Here is an 18,945-nt window from a genome sequence, read left to right as displayed (position 1 = left end):
TATTAATCAATGAGAATGATTAAAACCACCCAAAATAAGATACAACTTCCCAAACCGCAAAGAATCAAAGACAGAGCACTGGCTACGAGTTATCGCTCAAAACGCCGAATCGGCTTTTCCAAAAAGTCAACTCGGCTTTTTCTTCTATCTCATTTTGAGACAAATCAGAGAAAAAGAGACGACTCGTCGCTTATAGGTGACTAGTCGACGTTTTCTACTGTATATACTCTAAATGTCCAACAAGTTGGTGGATTAATGCACAAGGTGAACTATCAATTAACAATATTCTAAACGTGACAAAACGAGTATTCAAACATATAATCAAGTATTTTAAACCCAATAACCGGTTACCCGGTGTCCCACTCTAATTTATAACAATACTCGATAATTAGGTAATTGAATTGATTCAGGTCGAGACATAGGCCATTTAAACTACTATTTGACTAACCGGGTACCTAAGTTTTCTGGTACTAAAATGTCGGATACCTGATTATGAGCACCCCTACCACTCACTACCTCAACTTAGTCAGTGGATTTTAGTTCGTACTTTTACTCACCATGGTATTACCTATGCAGTTCAGCTATGCATGATTCACTATAACACATCCCGCTTTAGCTGTAGGGTACCATTGATCATGGTTTACATTTATATCCTTCTATCTCTATACGTTTGATCTTTTACAATGATGTTTACTAGTGTCGTTATTCGGACACTACACAATCGATATCAGCTTATTACTCGAGTAATAATATGATTTCTTGATCATCTAAACGACAACACACTTTTCACCACTCTTGCACAAGGCTAAATACCGAGGCATTGCTTAGCTTGTGGGAAAGTCTTGTTGGCTTTGCAATAATCCCCTTCTTAAGCTTCATTGTTTGTTGAAGCATGCTATTCTAGTGTATTGTGATATTGTTAGTGTTATCTCTTAATATAGAAACCCGAATCAGCGCCAACGCACCAAATATGTTGATCTTCATTTTGTTTCAGAAAATGTGGCTTAGCTTTAGAAGAGGTGTGTGTGTTCTTCATGTTCCTTCTAAATACCAACTTGTTGACAACTTCACCAAGTGAACGGCACAATAACTTTCTGGATATTGGAGCCAATTTTAGCGTACATTTTTCCATTATAACTGCAGTTGTGTGATAGAGAATATATAATGCATTATAACGCATCTTGAGCTATCTTCAAGGTACCATTGATCATAATCTACATTTATATCTTTTTGCCTGATCTCTACGTTTGATGATTTACACTAATACTTTTTAGGGTGGTTATCCGAACACTAGAAGTTCCTCCTGGGTTATTATAGCTTTTTGGGTGATAATCTTATTTCTTGGTCATCTAAGCGACAACACACTCTTTTCCAATCCAGCTTAAAGGCTGAATACCGAGGCATTGCCCAGGTTTTTAGGGAGTTTTATTAGCTTTACAATCTCCGTCTTGAGATTCATTGTTGGTTGAAGCAAGCTACTCTTATGTATCATGATATTTTTTACTACAATATACTAGTCTAGTAACCCGACTCAACACATTTGCACCAATTATGTTGAATATTACCTTTTTTCGAGAAAATGTGACTTTAGAAAAGGTGAATTTACTTCATGTTCCTTCTAGATTCCAGTTGGCTGACATCCTCACCAAGAAATTCGCAACTTTTTTGTATTTTAGATTTATTTTTCACATACGTCCCCTCTGAGCCATGACTTTGGATGTGTGGTAGAGATCATATCATAAATATTTCTCCTAATAAATTTAGTTAAGACTGACAATACGTATATTGTATATACAAAAAATCAATAATTAATACCTCAATTATGAAGTTTCACAATATCCAACATAAATGAATATGGATTTACACAGTGAAGAGTATTTATTATATACTCCTATGAGATAATAGAATCACTATTTCAACAATTAGATACAACAACTCCCACTCAAAAAGAAAATGGAAAACGGATATAGCGTGAACTTTTATTTAAATAGCACCAATAATTTCAAGTATAATTCAACAGGAATAATGGACTTTCTGGTGGATCAGTGTATATAACGACTTTATTCCACTAGCAAATTAAAATTGCAATCCACTCGAATTAGATTGATTCCTAAGCAATCCCATAGTGTTAACTACTAATTAAGCATTCTTTCGTTTCAATCATATAGTTAGATTGCTACGTTTTCAATTAAAAAATACTTTACTTGAGATGAAATTATAACTAAATATGCTTATAGCTTATTTTTGGAGTATTTTTAAAAGAAAAAAAAAAAGAAAACTAAAAATCCCAATATATTTGAGTGGATTTAGTGGTGGGGTTATGGAAGGCGGGCAAAATTATACGCGTTGTGCACTACATGCTTTTGTATTAGGGTGGGTATAGCTGTATAGGTAAGAATTTGATGGGTTGTGGCCTTGTAGGTGGAATGAGTATGAAACATCTTATTCGCCATGGATAATGGGTAAGTGATAGGTATAAGGTCTTAGACGCCCTCTATCCTCCTACCCCTCACTATACCCATTTGATATCTACAATGTGCTATTGTACATCAATTTAGTAAACCGGGAGTATTAAAAACTATTGACAAAAAATTAAGGATTTTTTTAAAGAAAAATTACTTAAAAACAATCCTAACTTTGCGTCATTTAATTCTAAAATCTCAACTTTGGATTAATACTTAAAAATCTACTAAATTTGGGGCAATTTAATTTTAAAGCATTGGATGACCTCTAACTCGTATAACAAGTAAATTAATATTTTTTTTCTTTATTTTCAAATTTTTAAATAACAAAAAAAATCTACAATTGCCCCAAAGTTGGAATATTTAAATTGCCCTCGAAGTTAAGATTTTTAAATATTAATCAAAAGTTGGTATTTTTAGAATTAAATCACGCAAAATTGGGATTTTTTAAAGTAATTTTCCATTTTTAAATTCATTACATTGTACGTTTGAATAAAATTAGATACAATTTTGAACTTGTAAGTAATTTTCAGAGTGTAGAGCACATATAACATAGACTTGGAGTGAATGTGAGGCAGATATAAGGTGGGTATAGGTCATAGCGAGTGGGGAAGTATTTGAATGCATGCCTAGGTGGGTAAACATAGGCTTGAAAATTCTACTCGATATGTGTGTTGGTAGGTGGTGGGTATGGGGGATGACATATCACACCCGCTCGTCCACTTTACTTGCCTCACTATCCCTTCTATCGCTTGAAACAACCTCCCCCATCCCTTCCCTCTCCTGAAATTGAACTGAAACAACATCCTTACCCTCGCCTGAACTGAAATAGGTCCTCAACCTACCCTTTCTCACACCCAAATAATCTTTTCCATCTCGTCCCTCGCCTAACTTCCCTCGCCTAAAACACAACTTATCCTACTCCTTCCCTCACCAAAAACAACCCCTCCCCATGCTTTAGCATATTCTAACATATTTGTAGGATCTTACGATCTTACAATTCGATTACCAATTTCGATCCTACTCCCTTATCAATCCTATATAAGATCCCGATTTTAACAACTTGATGCAAGCCCAAGTGTCACCGGCAATGACAATGACAATGACATGATGTTCAGGTCACAAACAAGTAAAAAGTTGCTGGATGAAAACCGACTTTAAAGTTCATTCCAACGGTTGCAATTGATGAAGTTCGACCTAATAAATTTTTTTTTTTTTTTTTTTTTTTTTTTTTGCAAAAGTTAAACCTGTTATTATTATTATTATTATTTTTTTGATATTTAAACATATTAAAAATTATTTTTGAAAAACTTATTATTTTGAAAGAAAAAACATATAGACGATCAAAATGATGCCACGTAGTACTTTTAACCTCTTAAGCAAGTAAACAATTGGCTAAGTGCTTTACATACAAATTCACCCTAAGTTAAAGATTTTTAAACAAAGTCTCAGTGTTGGAATTTTTAGAATTGATTCACGCATAATTGGAAATTTTAAATGCAAATTTTTTTTAAACACTTTTGGAATAAAAAATAAGTAATTCAGCTACTTTATTAATTCATTTCAATTTGATGCCCTCATTTTTCATATTAAGCATTTTTATTTTTTTTTCTTTATTTTTATCATTTTTTAGTCCTATTTTCAACTAACTTCATTTTAACATTTTTTAATGTTTGTGGTCTCTATATTTTTCTAACTTTATTTCATGCATTTTATTAATGCTTATTGCTATTACAAATAATGATGCAGAAAATAAACTACAAATACAAGATGATGTTTGTAGTGTCTCCTTTGTGTATGGCAATGAACTCCTTGCTTGAATGAACCACAAATTGAACAACACCGTAGAGAAGATATGTTTGCAACAATGAACGTCATTCAAAAATCTTGATATAAATTGAAGGTGACTACAAGCTTTCCTACTGTGATATTTCCTCTACAAAGGTACTTGGGTTATGAGACTGGAAATTCACAATGAGATACAACCAATCACATCAGCCGATTAGTACGAACCAATTGACCTAAATGATTATGTGTTTATGTAGAGATTAACACCAGAAAACAACAAAAGAGTTAATTACTCTCTTATATGTTTCAAGAGATTGAGATAAAGATGACAGAAATTTTATGTTCAAAGATATAAATGATTCCCATGCACTCACTCTTATTTATAGAGTTAAAGTGACATGAATTCATCTAAAACCATACATCAATAATAATTGATGATTATCAGTTAATTATAACGTAAAACATTCGTTCATAACAACACATTACTCCATGAAACCAAGTTTCATATCACGAATAGATGTTCTGTTTCAATGTGCTTGAACGAGCATAAGCCAAAACACTTTCCAGAAACTTTTTGACGCGGATGTCTCAAAGTGCTTGAACGAGCACATGCGCAGACCCCCAAACAAAATGTTTTTAAACAGACTGCCTAACGAAACACAGCATGCTGTACGAGCATGATAGTGCTCGAACGAGCACCTGTTTTGCTCGAACGAGCAGGTGGTCGAGCATGCTTGTTTTGGTTCCGTTGTTATGTCTTTGCTTAATACTGCAAGTGCATGGTGTAGCTTAGTACGACGACAAGTAAGAGTCGAATCTATAGGGAGTGGGGGTTAAGTCAATAGTTTCTCAATTGATTCGTATGCCCGAAAGCAATTAAAGCAAGCAATTAAAAATACTTAATGAAAATGAAGCATAAAAATAAATAAGAATGCAATGAATTAAAGCAACGATAAAATGATCAATAAGCACAAGAGGCATAGGCTAGGATTTCTCACCAAAGTAGTGTTTACTAAACTTTAACCTAAGGTAATGGATGTTTTGTTATGGGAAGAACGTATCATAAATACTAATGTTCTCTCTCGAGCAACAAAAGCTTCCTAAAACATAATCAACTACCTATTCTCATGGAGCTAAGCATAATTTAAGACATGAAGTACACACTCAACATTTCCAATCAAGGCATCTACCTATTCTCATGGAGATGACTTAATTTTTAAGCATAGATTATTGTTAAAATTCGACTCTCGCTCTCAATTCAACAACACTACACATGATAGCAAAATCCATCTTAAACCGTAAACAACACAACCAAACCAAAGGTAAGAAAAGCAATTTAGACTACATACATGGTGATAATGCCTAGCCTGAGCCAAAATAAACTACTCACTCATACTCATTTTGAGATTGTAAATTGCAACTAAGCTAAGAACCATAGACGAATGAATTTAACTAGAGTATTCTAAAAAGATGAATGCAATATAAGTTGAAAAACTACAAGCATGAATATATGAACTAAAAGCAATATCAAAGATAACTAAGTGACGTGAATTGAAAATAATATAAGCAAAGGATAGAATTTACTCTTTCGAGTTCAATCTAAGGATGAACAAGATGATTGTTGATGATTGAAAGTAATACCTTCCAAAAGCTTCAATAATAATACGCCAATGGTTGAAGAATCCAAATTGCAAAATGTTATAAAAGAGACTTGAAATTAAGATTGTAATTGGAAATGGAAAGTGCTTAATTGAATTGAAAGAGAAATTATGCTAAACACTAATTCTTAATTGAAAATAAAGCTAAGCTATGAAGAATACATAAGAGTTACTCAAAATGAAGGGTGAAATCTAATATATTGAGCTCCATCTTCTTCTTCACTATTTATAGCCCTAAGTTGTAGGAGAGAGGTGGTTTCATGATTGCTCCACCACCCCTAGGTTGTAGGAGGGAGGTGCCATCCCTAATTAATAGGGTAGGGTGGCTAAGCAGTCATGGCAGCAACAAAAAAGGAGTAAATGTGATTGGACCTCAAATGATATTTAAAAAGATCGCAAAAGCTTCTGTCGCCCATCTCGCTCGACCAGTAAAGCCACCATCAAGTACAATATCAGAAACTTCAAAAATTGGTCAGAATGTGAAAATTAGCTCTGCTCCACCTGGTCAAGCAGATGTCTTGTACTCCTGAATTGAATTCTGCTAATGATCAGAAGCTACTGGAAGATTGACTGCAGCTCGCTCGACCGACCGAGGGAGCTTCAGGATTGTGATACTCAGCTTTTGAACTGCTCGAGCTACCTTGGCTGCTTTTGGCTTGTTCTTGTGGCTTGGCTCATGATGTTTCACTTCTTTGAGCCCTCGGCATTTTAGTGAGCAATGTATGCAACAAAAAGGGGCTAGTTTGTGCTCGGTTTTGATGATTAGATCCAGAAAAAAAATAAAACACCAAAGCAACAAAATAAGCGTAAAATCCAATAAAACAATGCAATAACATATATTTTCCTCACGCTAAACAAGCCACTTATAGGAGTAAAAATAAAGATAAAATGTAGCTAATATCTACAAAGTTTGACATGTTGATCCATAAGGGTTGACATTGGAGTTATATCAAACATGTTGAATCTTTTAAGTGCTTTCTCAATGTAATGAGCTTGACTTAACTTGATTCCATTTCCATCTCTTATGATCTTTATTCCTAAGATCATATTGGCCTCCCCCATATCCTTCATTTGGAATGAACTTGACAAAAACTCTTTTGTCTCTTAAACCCGTACTAAATCGGTACCAAATATGAGCATATCATTAACATAGAGGCATATAATAACTCCGTTGCCTTGCCCATCAAATTTTCTATAAAGGCACTTATCGGCTTGATTCAATTTGAATCCAAAGGACAAAACGGTCTCATCAAACTTTTGATGCCATTGTTTTGGTGCTTGTTTTAGTCCGTATAACGACTTTACAAATTTACACACCTTGTTTTCATGTCCTTTTAAAACAAACCCTTCGAGTTGCTTCATATAAACTTCTTCATCTAGTTCTCCATACAAAAACGCGGTTTTAAAGTCCATTGTGAATCAAAGCTAACACTACCAACAATCGAATAGTGGTTGTTCTTAAAACTGGTGCATATGTATCGAAGTGATCGATACCGTGCTTTGTCGAAAGCCTTGTGCCACTAAACGGGCCTTAAACTTGTCAATAGTACCATCAATTCTCATCTTCTTTCGAAAGATCCACTTGCAACCAATCGGTTTACAAGATGGAGGTAAATCAACTAATGACCACGTATTATTTCCCATAATGCAATCCATTTCATCATTGATATCTTCTTTCCAAAAGGAACTATCTTGTGATGCCATAGCATCGCTATAAGTCAATGGGTCTCCTTCCACATTTAGTAAATATGGAACACTAGAATGAATGTCATTTCTAGTACCTTCTACTAGATAAACATGAAGGTCGGGACCATAAGTCTTTGCTTTCCTTTGTCGTTTATTCCTTTTAGGAATATCTTCTTCATCCATTGGAGTATCTTGCAAGACGATATGTTGATTTTCATCAACATCATCTTCTTGTGGATTTTCTTGTTGAATATGTTCAAGTTCAACATTATCATCAGTACTAATGTGTAGATTTCTTTGTCTACCAATTGATGGGAATCTATTCTTATCAAATATCGCATTTCTAGACTCAATAATAAAATGGATCGATATATAGTCATTTTTTTTAATAACATAGAACCTATAGGCTTTACTTTGGTTTGCATAACCTATGAAGATGAATTCAAGACCTCGTTCACCGAGTTTCTTTCTCTTTTGTCCGGGTATCCTTACGATAGCCTTACAACCTCAAACCTTAAGATAACTTAAGTTTGGTTTCTTTTTGTACCATAATTCATAAGGAGTTTCCTTATTGGTTCTTGATGGAACCCGGCTTAGAATGTGACATGCGGTCAACATTGCTTCTCTCCAAAATCCATCACTCAAATTTGAGTATGACAACATGGAATTAACCATTTCTTGAAGAGTTCAGTTCTTCCTTTCCGCCACACCATTGAATAGTGGTGCGTAACCGGCGGTTGTTTTATGTATAATTCCCATTGATTGGAAATAATGAGGATCATATTATTCTCCTCCTTCGTCGGTTCTTAATCTCTTAAGTTTACCATGAATTTGAAGTTCAACTTCATTCTTGTAAACTTTGAAAGAGTTAAGTGCCTCATTTTTTGAATGCTAAAGAAAAACATAACAAAATCTTGAACAATCATTAATAAAAGTAATAACATATCTTTTATTGCCTAATGATGGGGTACTATGAAAGTCACAAAGATCACTATGTATAAGTTCTAAAATTTCAGATTTTCTTTCAATACTTTTGAAAGGCGTTCTTGTGATCTTGTTAAGCATGCACGTTTTGCAATTTTAAGATTTTTGTTCACATAAAGGTATCAACTCATGCTTAGACATAAAAGAAACTTTACCAAAGTTAACATGTGTTAATCTAAGATGCCATAAATAATGTAAATCATCACACATATTTATATTACATATCATGTTTTTAGGATTACAACTTAAAGAAGTTCAAACAAAGTACAACATAAATAAGCATGACCTATAAAATATTTACACTTAGATATTATACATCTATCGGGTTCAAATACCAACTTATATCCTAATCGATTCAAGATAGGACCGAAAACAAGATTCCTATTGATGTCGGGAGTAAAGTATACATCCCTAAGGACCAATGTATTTTCCGATGTAAACAAGAGTTCCACTTGTCCTTTGCCATGGACATCGATTGATGAATTATCTCCCATGTAGAGATTCTCTCCATGGACATCAATTGATGAATTATCTCCCATGTAGAGATTCTCTCCACTTGTATTATCATTAAACTTTTTCTTGCCTTTTCCTGGGATTTTGTAGTTTCTTCCTCTTGTCTCCACTTGTTGAAGCCTTTTCATCATCTATCACCATGTTGATGGTCGAAAGATTGCGATTGTCTCCGTTGAGCGAGTTCCGAGAGAGTAATCTCTTTCTTTTTATGTTTGAGGGTATGTTTAACATTCCTCCAAGTGTTTTGCAACTTGTCTATGATACTTGATACTGTGTAAATTTCATCCATGGTTATGTCATGCACTTTTATATTATTATACATGCGTTGTAATTCATGGAATTGATCCATCATCGGATGATTGTCCAACATTTTGTAATTATAAAATTACTTACTAAAAACTTTTTAGAACTTGCATCTTCCGACATATATTTATCTTCTAAACTATCAAATAATATCTTAGCGGATTCATGAAATTGATAAATATCAAAAAGAGAATCGCACATACTGTTGAGGATGTGTCCTCCACATATGAAATCATTGTTCTCCCACTTGTTATTCTTCCTTGCCTTCTCCAAAGTTTTATTGTCCTTCTCTTTCGGTTTCAAAGTTCTTATCACATAAGCTACATTGAGGAAAGTCAAAAGGATGAGCATCTTCTTTTGCCATCTTTTGAATTCCACACCCAAAAACTTGTCTAGTTTCATGAAGTTCGAAGTGAGTTCCTTGACGCTTGCCATGATCGCAGAAATTATCAAAATAGATTATTACAAATAATAATGTGGAAAATAAACTACAAATACAAGATGATGTTTGTAGTGTCTCCTTTGTGTATGGCAATGATGAACGTCACTCAGAAATCTTGATATAGATTGAAGGCGACTATAAGCTTTCTTATTGTGATATTCTCCCCACAAATGTACTTTAGTTATGAGACTGAAAATTCACAATGAGATACAATCAATTACATCAACCGATTAGTACGGACCGATTGAACTAAATGATTATGTGTTTATGTAGTGATTAAAACCAGAAAACAATAAAAGAGTTAATTACTCTTTTCTATGTTTCAAGAGATTGAGAGAAAGATGACAGAAGTTTCATGTTCAAAGATGTAAATGATTTTCATGCACTCACTCTTATTTATAGAGTTGTTGTGACAGGAATTCATCCAAAACCATACATCAATAATAACTGATGATTATCAGTTAATTATGACATAAAACAATCATTCATAACAACACATTACTCCATGAAACAAAGTTTCATATCACGAACAAATGTTCTATTTCAATGTGCTCAAATGAGTATAAGCCAAAACACTTTCCAGGAAGCTTTTGACGCGAAAATCTCAAAATGCTCGAACGAGCACACATGCCCAGACTCCCAAACAGAATGTTTTGAAACAAACTGTCTGACGAAACACAGCATGCTCGAACGAGCATGATAGTGCTCGAACGAGTAGGTGGTCGAGCATGCTTGTTTTGGTTCCGTTGTTATGTTTTTGCTTAGTCTATACATTAGTACATGTCTTAAGCCTTTGGATATAGTCCTACATACACTAAATACTGAACAATTGCCTCTATAATTATTTTACTATTCAATCAAATAATATCTTTACTATTTAAAAAATTCAAATTTTCTGAATCTCTAATAAACTATCTTTTATTTACGAGAACATTAAATGAAAACTTAAAGACTAAATAAAAAGTAAAATAGAATAATGTTTTCATTTAACATGTTAAAACCAGTTGTGAGTAGCATAAACCAAATCTGGCAATGGTCAAATGCCTTTCTGATCAGCAAATAGGGAAAAAGTTTACCTCAATTGGCAATTATTATGGCATTATTTAATACTCATAGCCATACTTGTATTTAATATCATTATGTTGTTCTGTACTGTATTAAAAATAGTACATTAAATATTGACTGTTGTCACTTATTAATACATTAATTAGTATATTTTTAATATCCTTAATTATCTACACTTAGGATTAGGAATGAATGAATTCCTCTAAACAAGTTCCTCTGTTTTTGGCATTGGATTTAAATTGTTTTACTAATTAATTCCATGCTTAATAAATGATACTAATATAGTTGGGATTTAGAAATCTAGATTAGCCGCAATTTAGAAAAAAACCTATAATATTAAGCTTGCATCCACCCTTTCTTGGAGAGCCGAAACGTTTACCACTGATCCTTTGTAGTAGCGGAGTTCAAAATCGAATAATAGATTAGTCGCAATTTAGAAATCTAAATATCTAATTTTTCGAATTGTAAAAATCATGATCCAATTAAACTAGATATCCGGTTTACCTAGGATTAGATATTGGAAATTCGTTTTGTTTAAAAAAGATTTATTTTAAACATTTTGTGCTTTTGTAGGTACAAACATTTAAGCACATTCATTAAATTAATATTTATAGTTTGAAAAACAAATTATTTTAGCAATATTATTGGATGTTCTAAATTTAAATTAATAACTATTGATAATTAATGCAACTTAGTTATAATTAATAATTTTAAATTATTAGCATACTCAATTGCCTAAATATATTATTTCTATAAAAGATTTTATCCCGATATTCCAAAATCGTAATTCGACTTGGATAATCATGCACACCCTCACTTCTTTGCAGACTAGAAAATCCTTTATTATTTAACATATATATTCCTATAAGAAAAATATTTGATTGTTGATATGTGATTAAGAGATAGATTAATAAGTAAGATGATGTGGATTTTTATTCCAAGATGAAAATAAAAAAGGTAAAATTCGACATGGTAGTGTCACACTTTTATGAAACATCAGTGGTAGCACTTTTGTAAGATTTTTCCACATGGTAGCTTCCAATTTATGCCTTATCTAATTGTCGTAGTATTTTCCGTCAAATTCTTGTCAATTTCCGTTAAATTCACCATTTTTACGTTTTTACCCTTATTAAGTGTTGGTTCTTGTCTTTATAATTTACTCCAAACTTTTGAGAGTGTTGATATATTAAATGGTGCATTAAACGTCAAAATGACGAATTAAATGTCAAAATGATAAATTAAACATTTGAGATCATAAAAATGGTTTAGGGCAAATTATAACGACAACAACCAACACCAAATAAGGGTGGAAACGTCAAAATGGTGAATTAAACGTAAATTGACAAGAATTTAATTGAAAATGTTACGGCAATTAGATATAACATAAAACCGGATGATACCATATGAAAAAATCTTTCAAAAGCATTATCACTAGCATTTCATAAAAATTCGAATCTACCATATGAAATTTTCTTAAAAACACGTCTAAAAAGATGAAAAAAAATAGTGGGAGTAAATTCATAAGGAAGGCACCGAAGGCGGTACAAAAATGAGTTGGAAGTGTCATACCTTCTCAATTCAAATGAAGCACACAAGCTAAGCAAAAGGCCCACCCTCCAACAAACCTTTTCATTTTGGGAGTACAAACTATAAATACTGATCTACTTCTCCATTCTCTTCTTATTTACTACTCTTCTATTTGACTATCTCTATAATTTGTTTGCGATTTACTAAAAGTCCAATGTAGTAGAGACCTCATAATCTTATTATTATTATACTATATTAAACTTTTAATTCATATTATCAAAATTTTAAATTTATCAAGTTTTAATTATCTATAATGTTATTGTAAAATCAAAAATCATTATTTGAGTTTTGAATTAATATTATCTATATTTATTAAACTCTTAATAAAATTATATTTTTGTTTTCTGAAAAAGAACTAAGTTGCACAAAACATGCAATTGTAACTCAATGCAGCCACACAACTTGTAGCGAGACACTTCACCTCCGAAGATATAGAAGTGATCAAGTGAGTATTTGAACTTATAATCCATTTTCAAAAAATCGCTAAATTTAAGAAAATTTTAATAATTTTGGATAAAATTAGTTATCTTGACATTTTAAATATTGAATTCTACTTCGATACGCAAATAATTATTTGAAATTTAGTTGAGAGTGTAACACCCCATTCAATTTCTAGTTTTAATCTTTCATTTTATTTAAAAATAAAATTAAAAATTTATTTAGAAAGAGTTAATTAGTTGAGAGAGGAAGAGTTAAAAGAGAAATTAAAGAGATAAAATACAAGGATAAAACAAGTCTTGTATGAGAATGTCTTATCATGAGACATTTCCATACAAGCAACCCATTTATTGATTTTTTTGAAAAAATGAATAAAGTAAATTGAAATGTAACTAAACATAACAAACTTGATAACTATTTCTTTATTTTTTAAAATTAAACATTAAAACAACTCATATGAAGCCATCTCATTCTAACCATGAGACGGTTTTTAATGAAAAATTTGTTTAACAAATTTCTAGATCATTATAAAAAGACAAAGAAAATATATAAAATTTAAAAAGATAAAAGAAAATCCAAAAAATCTCTCCCCTATTAAGTTATACCACATATAAATAATTTATCAAATTAATAAATAATCGTGATTTACACACATATAAATAACCATATCCAAAAATTTTCTACCAAATAACAATCAAATCATTACCTTAGTAATTCTCAAACTTACTTAAAAAAGAGTCTTGCTAATACGAGTAAATAGTTTTCCACCAAAACTTACAACTCATACTTTAAAAAAGCTTAACTTGAATACCTCCAAATTCCCACCTCTTAAATCCCCATCTCATTCCCCACTTGTTCCTTCCTCTCTTTGCTTCTTTAGTTCTTCCCCCCATTTAACTCGAACTAAATATATAAAAGCAAAAAAAAAAAAAAAAAAAAAAATGCTTCTTGAGTGAAAGCAAAGAAATCTAGCAAATTTTTGGTGGGAAAAACAAAACAAAAAAGATTGTCAAAATGGATTCTCAGATTTGGTTGATGGGTGTGTGTATTTTAGTGTATTTTTTGAGCTTAAACTTGATTTTTGTGTATGGAAACCCAGTTTTAGAAAGAAAAAGAGAAGCAGGAACAGTTTACATTGATGGAAGAAGCAGCATTGCAAAAATTGATAAAGATTTCATTTGTGCCACCTTAGATTGGTGGCCTCCTGAAAAATGTGATTATGGTACTTGTGCTTGGGGTCATGCTTCTCTCCTTAATCTGGTATACCTTCCATTTTTACTTTCAGTTTTTCTTGTAAGTAAATGAAGTTATATATTGTTGAAAAATGTGATCTTTGAGCTTGTTCTTGCTAAAACCATTTGTTGAAATTTACTTAGTATTTATCTCCTTAATCTTGTAAAGCTTCAAAAAATTTACTCAATTTTTGTTGTAAATGAAGTTATATGTTGTTGAAAAATGTGATCTTTGAGCTTGTTCTTGTTAAAATCTTTGTTGAAATCTTATTTTTCTTGCATTATATTTTGTTGGTATTTGATATTCCATATTTTGTTGTTTGGTGTCAAGTTCAATCAGAAAAAACCTTTTTAATAGTGTTATAAAACCCCACCCTCCCACCCTTAATGAGGTTGGGTAATGGAATGTTATTGAAATTTTGGGTTGTGCATTAAGTTATCAGCTAAAATGAGTTGATGTTTTTATTTTATTTTATTTTATTTATTTATTTATTTTTTTCATTTTTTGTCAATCTTTTGGACAATTTCTTTCGGAATAAAAATAGAGTTTTGATTTTGATCTGTTTCATCACTTAACATTTCCTTCTTAAGTGATATTTTTCCAGCCTGTCGTGTTTTTCACACTTTATTAGATTCTGGGTTTTTGTTGGGTGAGTAAAGGCTTATGCTTTTCTGAAGTTTTCTGATTCACTACTTTGCTTCTCTGTGGGATGTTATTTAGGAAATGTTGTACTTTTCCTTTTAAGAAATATCTCAAATTCTGTATTTTTTTTTCTTAAATGGTTAATATGGTTTTCCTGAATGTTATGTGCAGGATCTCAACAATCACTTATTCTTAAAAGCTATACAAGGTGTGTATTTCATCTAACTTATATTGATCAGTACTGGTGTAACACAATTTGCTAATTAATTCGTTTTTTAAATTTACGTTCGCTCAAAATGACACTAAATCGCTCAAAACCGACAATAATTCGCTTTTTTAATTCACAATCGCAAGGAAATCAGTGCATCATGTGACAGTGATCGGTATATTTTCATTAGATACTTACTTGGCTACTAGGTTAGAATACATGTATTGTGTACAGATCCAAGTGTCAGACTCGGCTATTTCGTGCAAGTTTGCATGATCTATAATAATGTGCAAGTGTTTATGTATGAATATCAAGTACTTATGGTGAAATGAAGAGTTCGGATAACATTATTTAGCACATAAATCGAATTTTATCAATGAATCTCACACAAAATGATTGTGTATAATGCAGCCTTTTCACCTTTGAAGATCAGGCTGGGTGGTTCCTTACAAGATAAAGTGGTATATGAAACTAAAGATTCTAAAAAATCATGTAAGCCATTCAATAACAAAACCTCAGAAATGTTTGGTTTTACTCCTGGTTGTTTACCTATGAAGCGATGGGATGAACTAAATGAATTCTTCAACAAATCTGGGTAATTAATTTTAATAACGTTTCCTGATAATTTTGCATAATAAAACAATAATGAATAAATATTAAGTATTCCGACATGTTTTTGTTCCAACAAACATGAATTCTGTTCAACCATTTTCAGGGCATTGATTGTTTTTGGTCTAAATGCTCTTGCTGGAAGAACCATTCAGCCTGATGGTTCTGCTACTGGTGCTTGGGATTCTTCAAATGCTGAATCTTTTATTCGTTATACCGTGGAAAAGGGTTATGATATTCATGGCTGGGAACTAGGTAATCTTTATATTTCAGCTTTTAGTAATTAAACGCCTAGTTGGGAGTACAAGGGAGAGCCACTTAACGGTTTTGGGGTAATGCGATGTTGTTAATAGACAGATTCAGTCGAATCTCATCGTATATCTTATGAGTACTTTGAAACATCCGATGTTCCAAGGGTGTGTAATGTCAATCTAATCGCAACATATAACTTTGTTGCTGCTTGTTAAGGACTCTTCACTTTACCTCAAATACCCGTGTTAGATCTTTGACACATGCACACTTAAATTTGGGTTACCTTATGGATTACTTCGGAGTACAGATTCTCTTGTATCATTGTAAGTGTGCACGTTTCTTGTGCTTAATATCATTTTGATTGGCAGGAAATGAACTAAGTGGATCTGGAGTGGGAACGAAAGTTTCGGCTGCTCAATATGCATCCGACCTGATTTCTCTTAACAACATAGTAGAAGAAATTTACAAGACTCACGACAAATCAGAGCCGCTGGTTATAGCTCCCGGAGGTTTCTTTGATCAAAACTGGTTTACAGAATTCGTGAACAAAACACAAAACAACCTTGATGTAATGACACACCATATTTACAACCTAGGACCCGGTAATATACATCATCAATTGGTTTTTGCAACAGTTTCGTAATCTCCTAAGGAACTAACTATTCGCTTTTCAAATTTGTAGGAGTTGATGAACACCTTATTGAGAAGATCCTTAATCCATCATATCTCGAAGGAGAAGCCGATACATTCAGAAGACTCCAGAACATTCTCCAAAATTCTGGAACTTCTGCAGTTGCGTGGGTTGGTGAGGCTGGAGGTGCATATAATAGTGGCCGAAACCATGTTACTAATTCATTTGTATTTAGTTTCTGGTAATCAATGCGACAAAAGAGCTGCGTATACCATGTTTTCTGATCTTTTTGTTGTCGAGACTTATGCTGAAGTAGTAGTTTTTGTGAATCAAAAACAGGTATTTAGATCAACTTGGAATGTCATCAAAATATGATACCAAAACATATTGTAGACAAACTTTAATTGGAGGAAACTATGGCTTACTTAACACTACTACGTTCGAACCTAACCCTGACTACTACAGGTACGTGTTTGTTAACAGTACATCTCGGAGTTTTGAATTGTAACAACTCGGTTTTTAATGGTTCGTCTTTTTGCAGTGCACTTCTATGGCACAAATTGATGGGAAGAAATGTTCTATCAACAAGTTTCTCTGGGACGAAGAATATTAGAGCATATGCTCATTGCTCAAAACTATCAGTAAGTTTAAAAACTATGAAAAACCCAGCATTGAAACTGTTAAGAGTATATAACCTATTCTGAGGCCTTAACTATAAGCTTAAGTTTTTGGTCGAGTTGGTTCTTTGACATGGTATCAGAGCCAGCGTGACAAGTTAAAACTGTTAGAGTATATAGCATATTTTGGAGCCTTAAATACAAGCTTAAGTTTTTTGTAGAGTTGGTTCCTTGACATGATATCAGAGCCAGTGTGACAAGTTGAAACTATTAGAGTATATAACATATTTTAGAGCCTTAAATACAAGCTTAAGTTTTTTGTAGAGTTGGTTCTTTAACATGATATCAGAGCCAACATGACAAAAGGTCACGGGTTTGAATCTCAACTATCCCTCATCTAAAGTGAAATATTCAACGCAAAGTATGAGAAAGGCCTGTGTTACCTTAAACATCTAGCACAAAGGGCTCTCGTGTGAGGGGGATCATAAGCTTAAGCTTTTGGTTGAGTTGGTTTCTCGACAAAAACATTTAGTGATTTGCTTTTTAATGATTGCTCAAGACTTGGTTTCCTCTTGACTGCAGCAAGGGATTACAATGCTATTGATCAATTTAGATGGAAACACCACCATAGAAGCGAATGTCGCATTCAACGGAAGTTGGAGTCTTCTGCACACGCATCATCATAAGCACGGAAGCAGGGGGAGGGCGATAAGGTGGCATCAGAAAGAAGCAACAGAAACAGTAAGAGCTGAATATCATTTAACAGCAAAATATGGTGATTTGCAGAGCCAAACAATGCTTCTCAATGGGGAGGTATTGAGCTTGGAATCATCAGGGGAAATTCCTGCTTTTAATCCTTTACATGTTAATGCATCAGAGCCTATTATTGTAGGACCTTTCTCAATTGTATTTGTTCACATGCCTTATATCATTCTTCCTGCTTGCAAATAAAATAGGTGGAACTAAAATTGTTTCATCTTGTAATTGGTTCTATTATAAGTGATTTGATTTCAACAATAAATTTGAAAGGTGGAATTATGAATGATCTTAATGTTGAGAAAGGTGGCACAATAAATCACAAATTTTCTCATTGTGTTAGATGAGAAAAATAATCAACCCAATCAAGCTAACAATAATAATTCCACAATTCACACACGATATTTTATTACGTGGGAAAAACAAGGGAAAAAAACTACGGGACTGTAAGTAATACCAAATTCTCCTACTAAACACTAATAAATTAATGGATACAATCAAAATCCTCTCTAGCTAATACTAAATGAAACACAAATACCAAACAATCTTAAAACATCACTCAAAAGGTAAAACATCACTCAAAAGGAGTAAAATAACAATTAAGAGAAATTAGGATTAAATACAAATTACCCACTTACAATGCACAAAATGATAATCCAATTGTCAAATATGTAGGTTGGTTAGATAAGAACATCATGTCGAAGTTTAACCAGAAACGAAGTACAACTGGCCTTCGAGATGGTTCATAGAACCAAAAACCCTTTGTTGCCTTTCCTGTCTCACTGCGTCACTCTTCTTCTCTTTTGTATTTTGTTCGTGTCATAAAGTCCCCAACATACTACTCCAGCTTCTTTACTTGTTTCCTTTTTCTTTCTATTTTTTAAACAAAATTCATACACTGTTTATTCTCGTGTAGAGCCCAACCTATTAAAGATTAATATCTATTTATCATATTTTTAATGCCTATTTACATTATTCTTAATGCTTATTTACCGTATTCTTAATGCATACTTTAATGTTTACTTACAATATTCTTAATGCCTACTTATAATATTTTAAACAATATATAAT

At 32.6% G+C, this 18,945-nt stretch overlaps 1 protein-coding gene across 1 annotated transcript; it reads left to right on the top strand.

The window, feature by feature from the left end:
* The first annotated feature begins 13,714 nt into the window (after positions 1–13,714).
* On the top strand, positions 13,715–18,187 carry LOC130816022 (heparanase-like protein 3). Its single transcript, XM_057682590.1, has 9 exons — positions 13,715–14,186; positions 14,973–15,009; positions 15,421–15,604; positions 15,725–15,873; positions 16,239–16,472; positions 16,553–16,742; positions 16,841–16,966; positions 17,043–17,142; positions 17,701–18,187. The coding sequence occupies exons 1-9, from the start codon at positions 13,941–13,943 to the stop codon at positions 18,067–18,069; spliced, it is 1,635 nt and encodes a 544-aa protein (XP_057538573.1). The 5' UTR covers positions 13,715–13,940; the 3' UTR covers positions 18,070–18,187.
* Positions 18,188–18,945: the final 758 nt, after the last annotated feature.

The sequence above is a fragment of the Amaranthus tricolor genome, chromosome 6 (genome assembly GCF_026212465.1).
Source record: "Amaranthus tricolor cultivar Red isolate AtriRed21 chromosome 6, ASM2621246v1, whole genome shotgun sequence".
NCBI lineage: Eukaryota > Viridiplantae > Streptophyta > Magnoliopsida > Caryophyllales > Amaranthaceae > Amaranthus > Amaranthus tricolor.
This window is presented reverse-complemented; position numbering and strand designations above follow the sequence as displayed.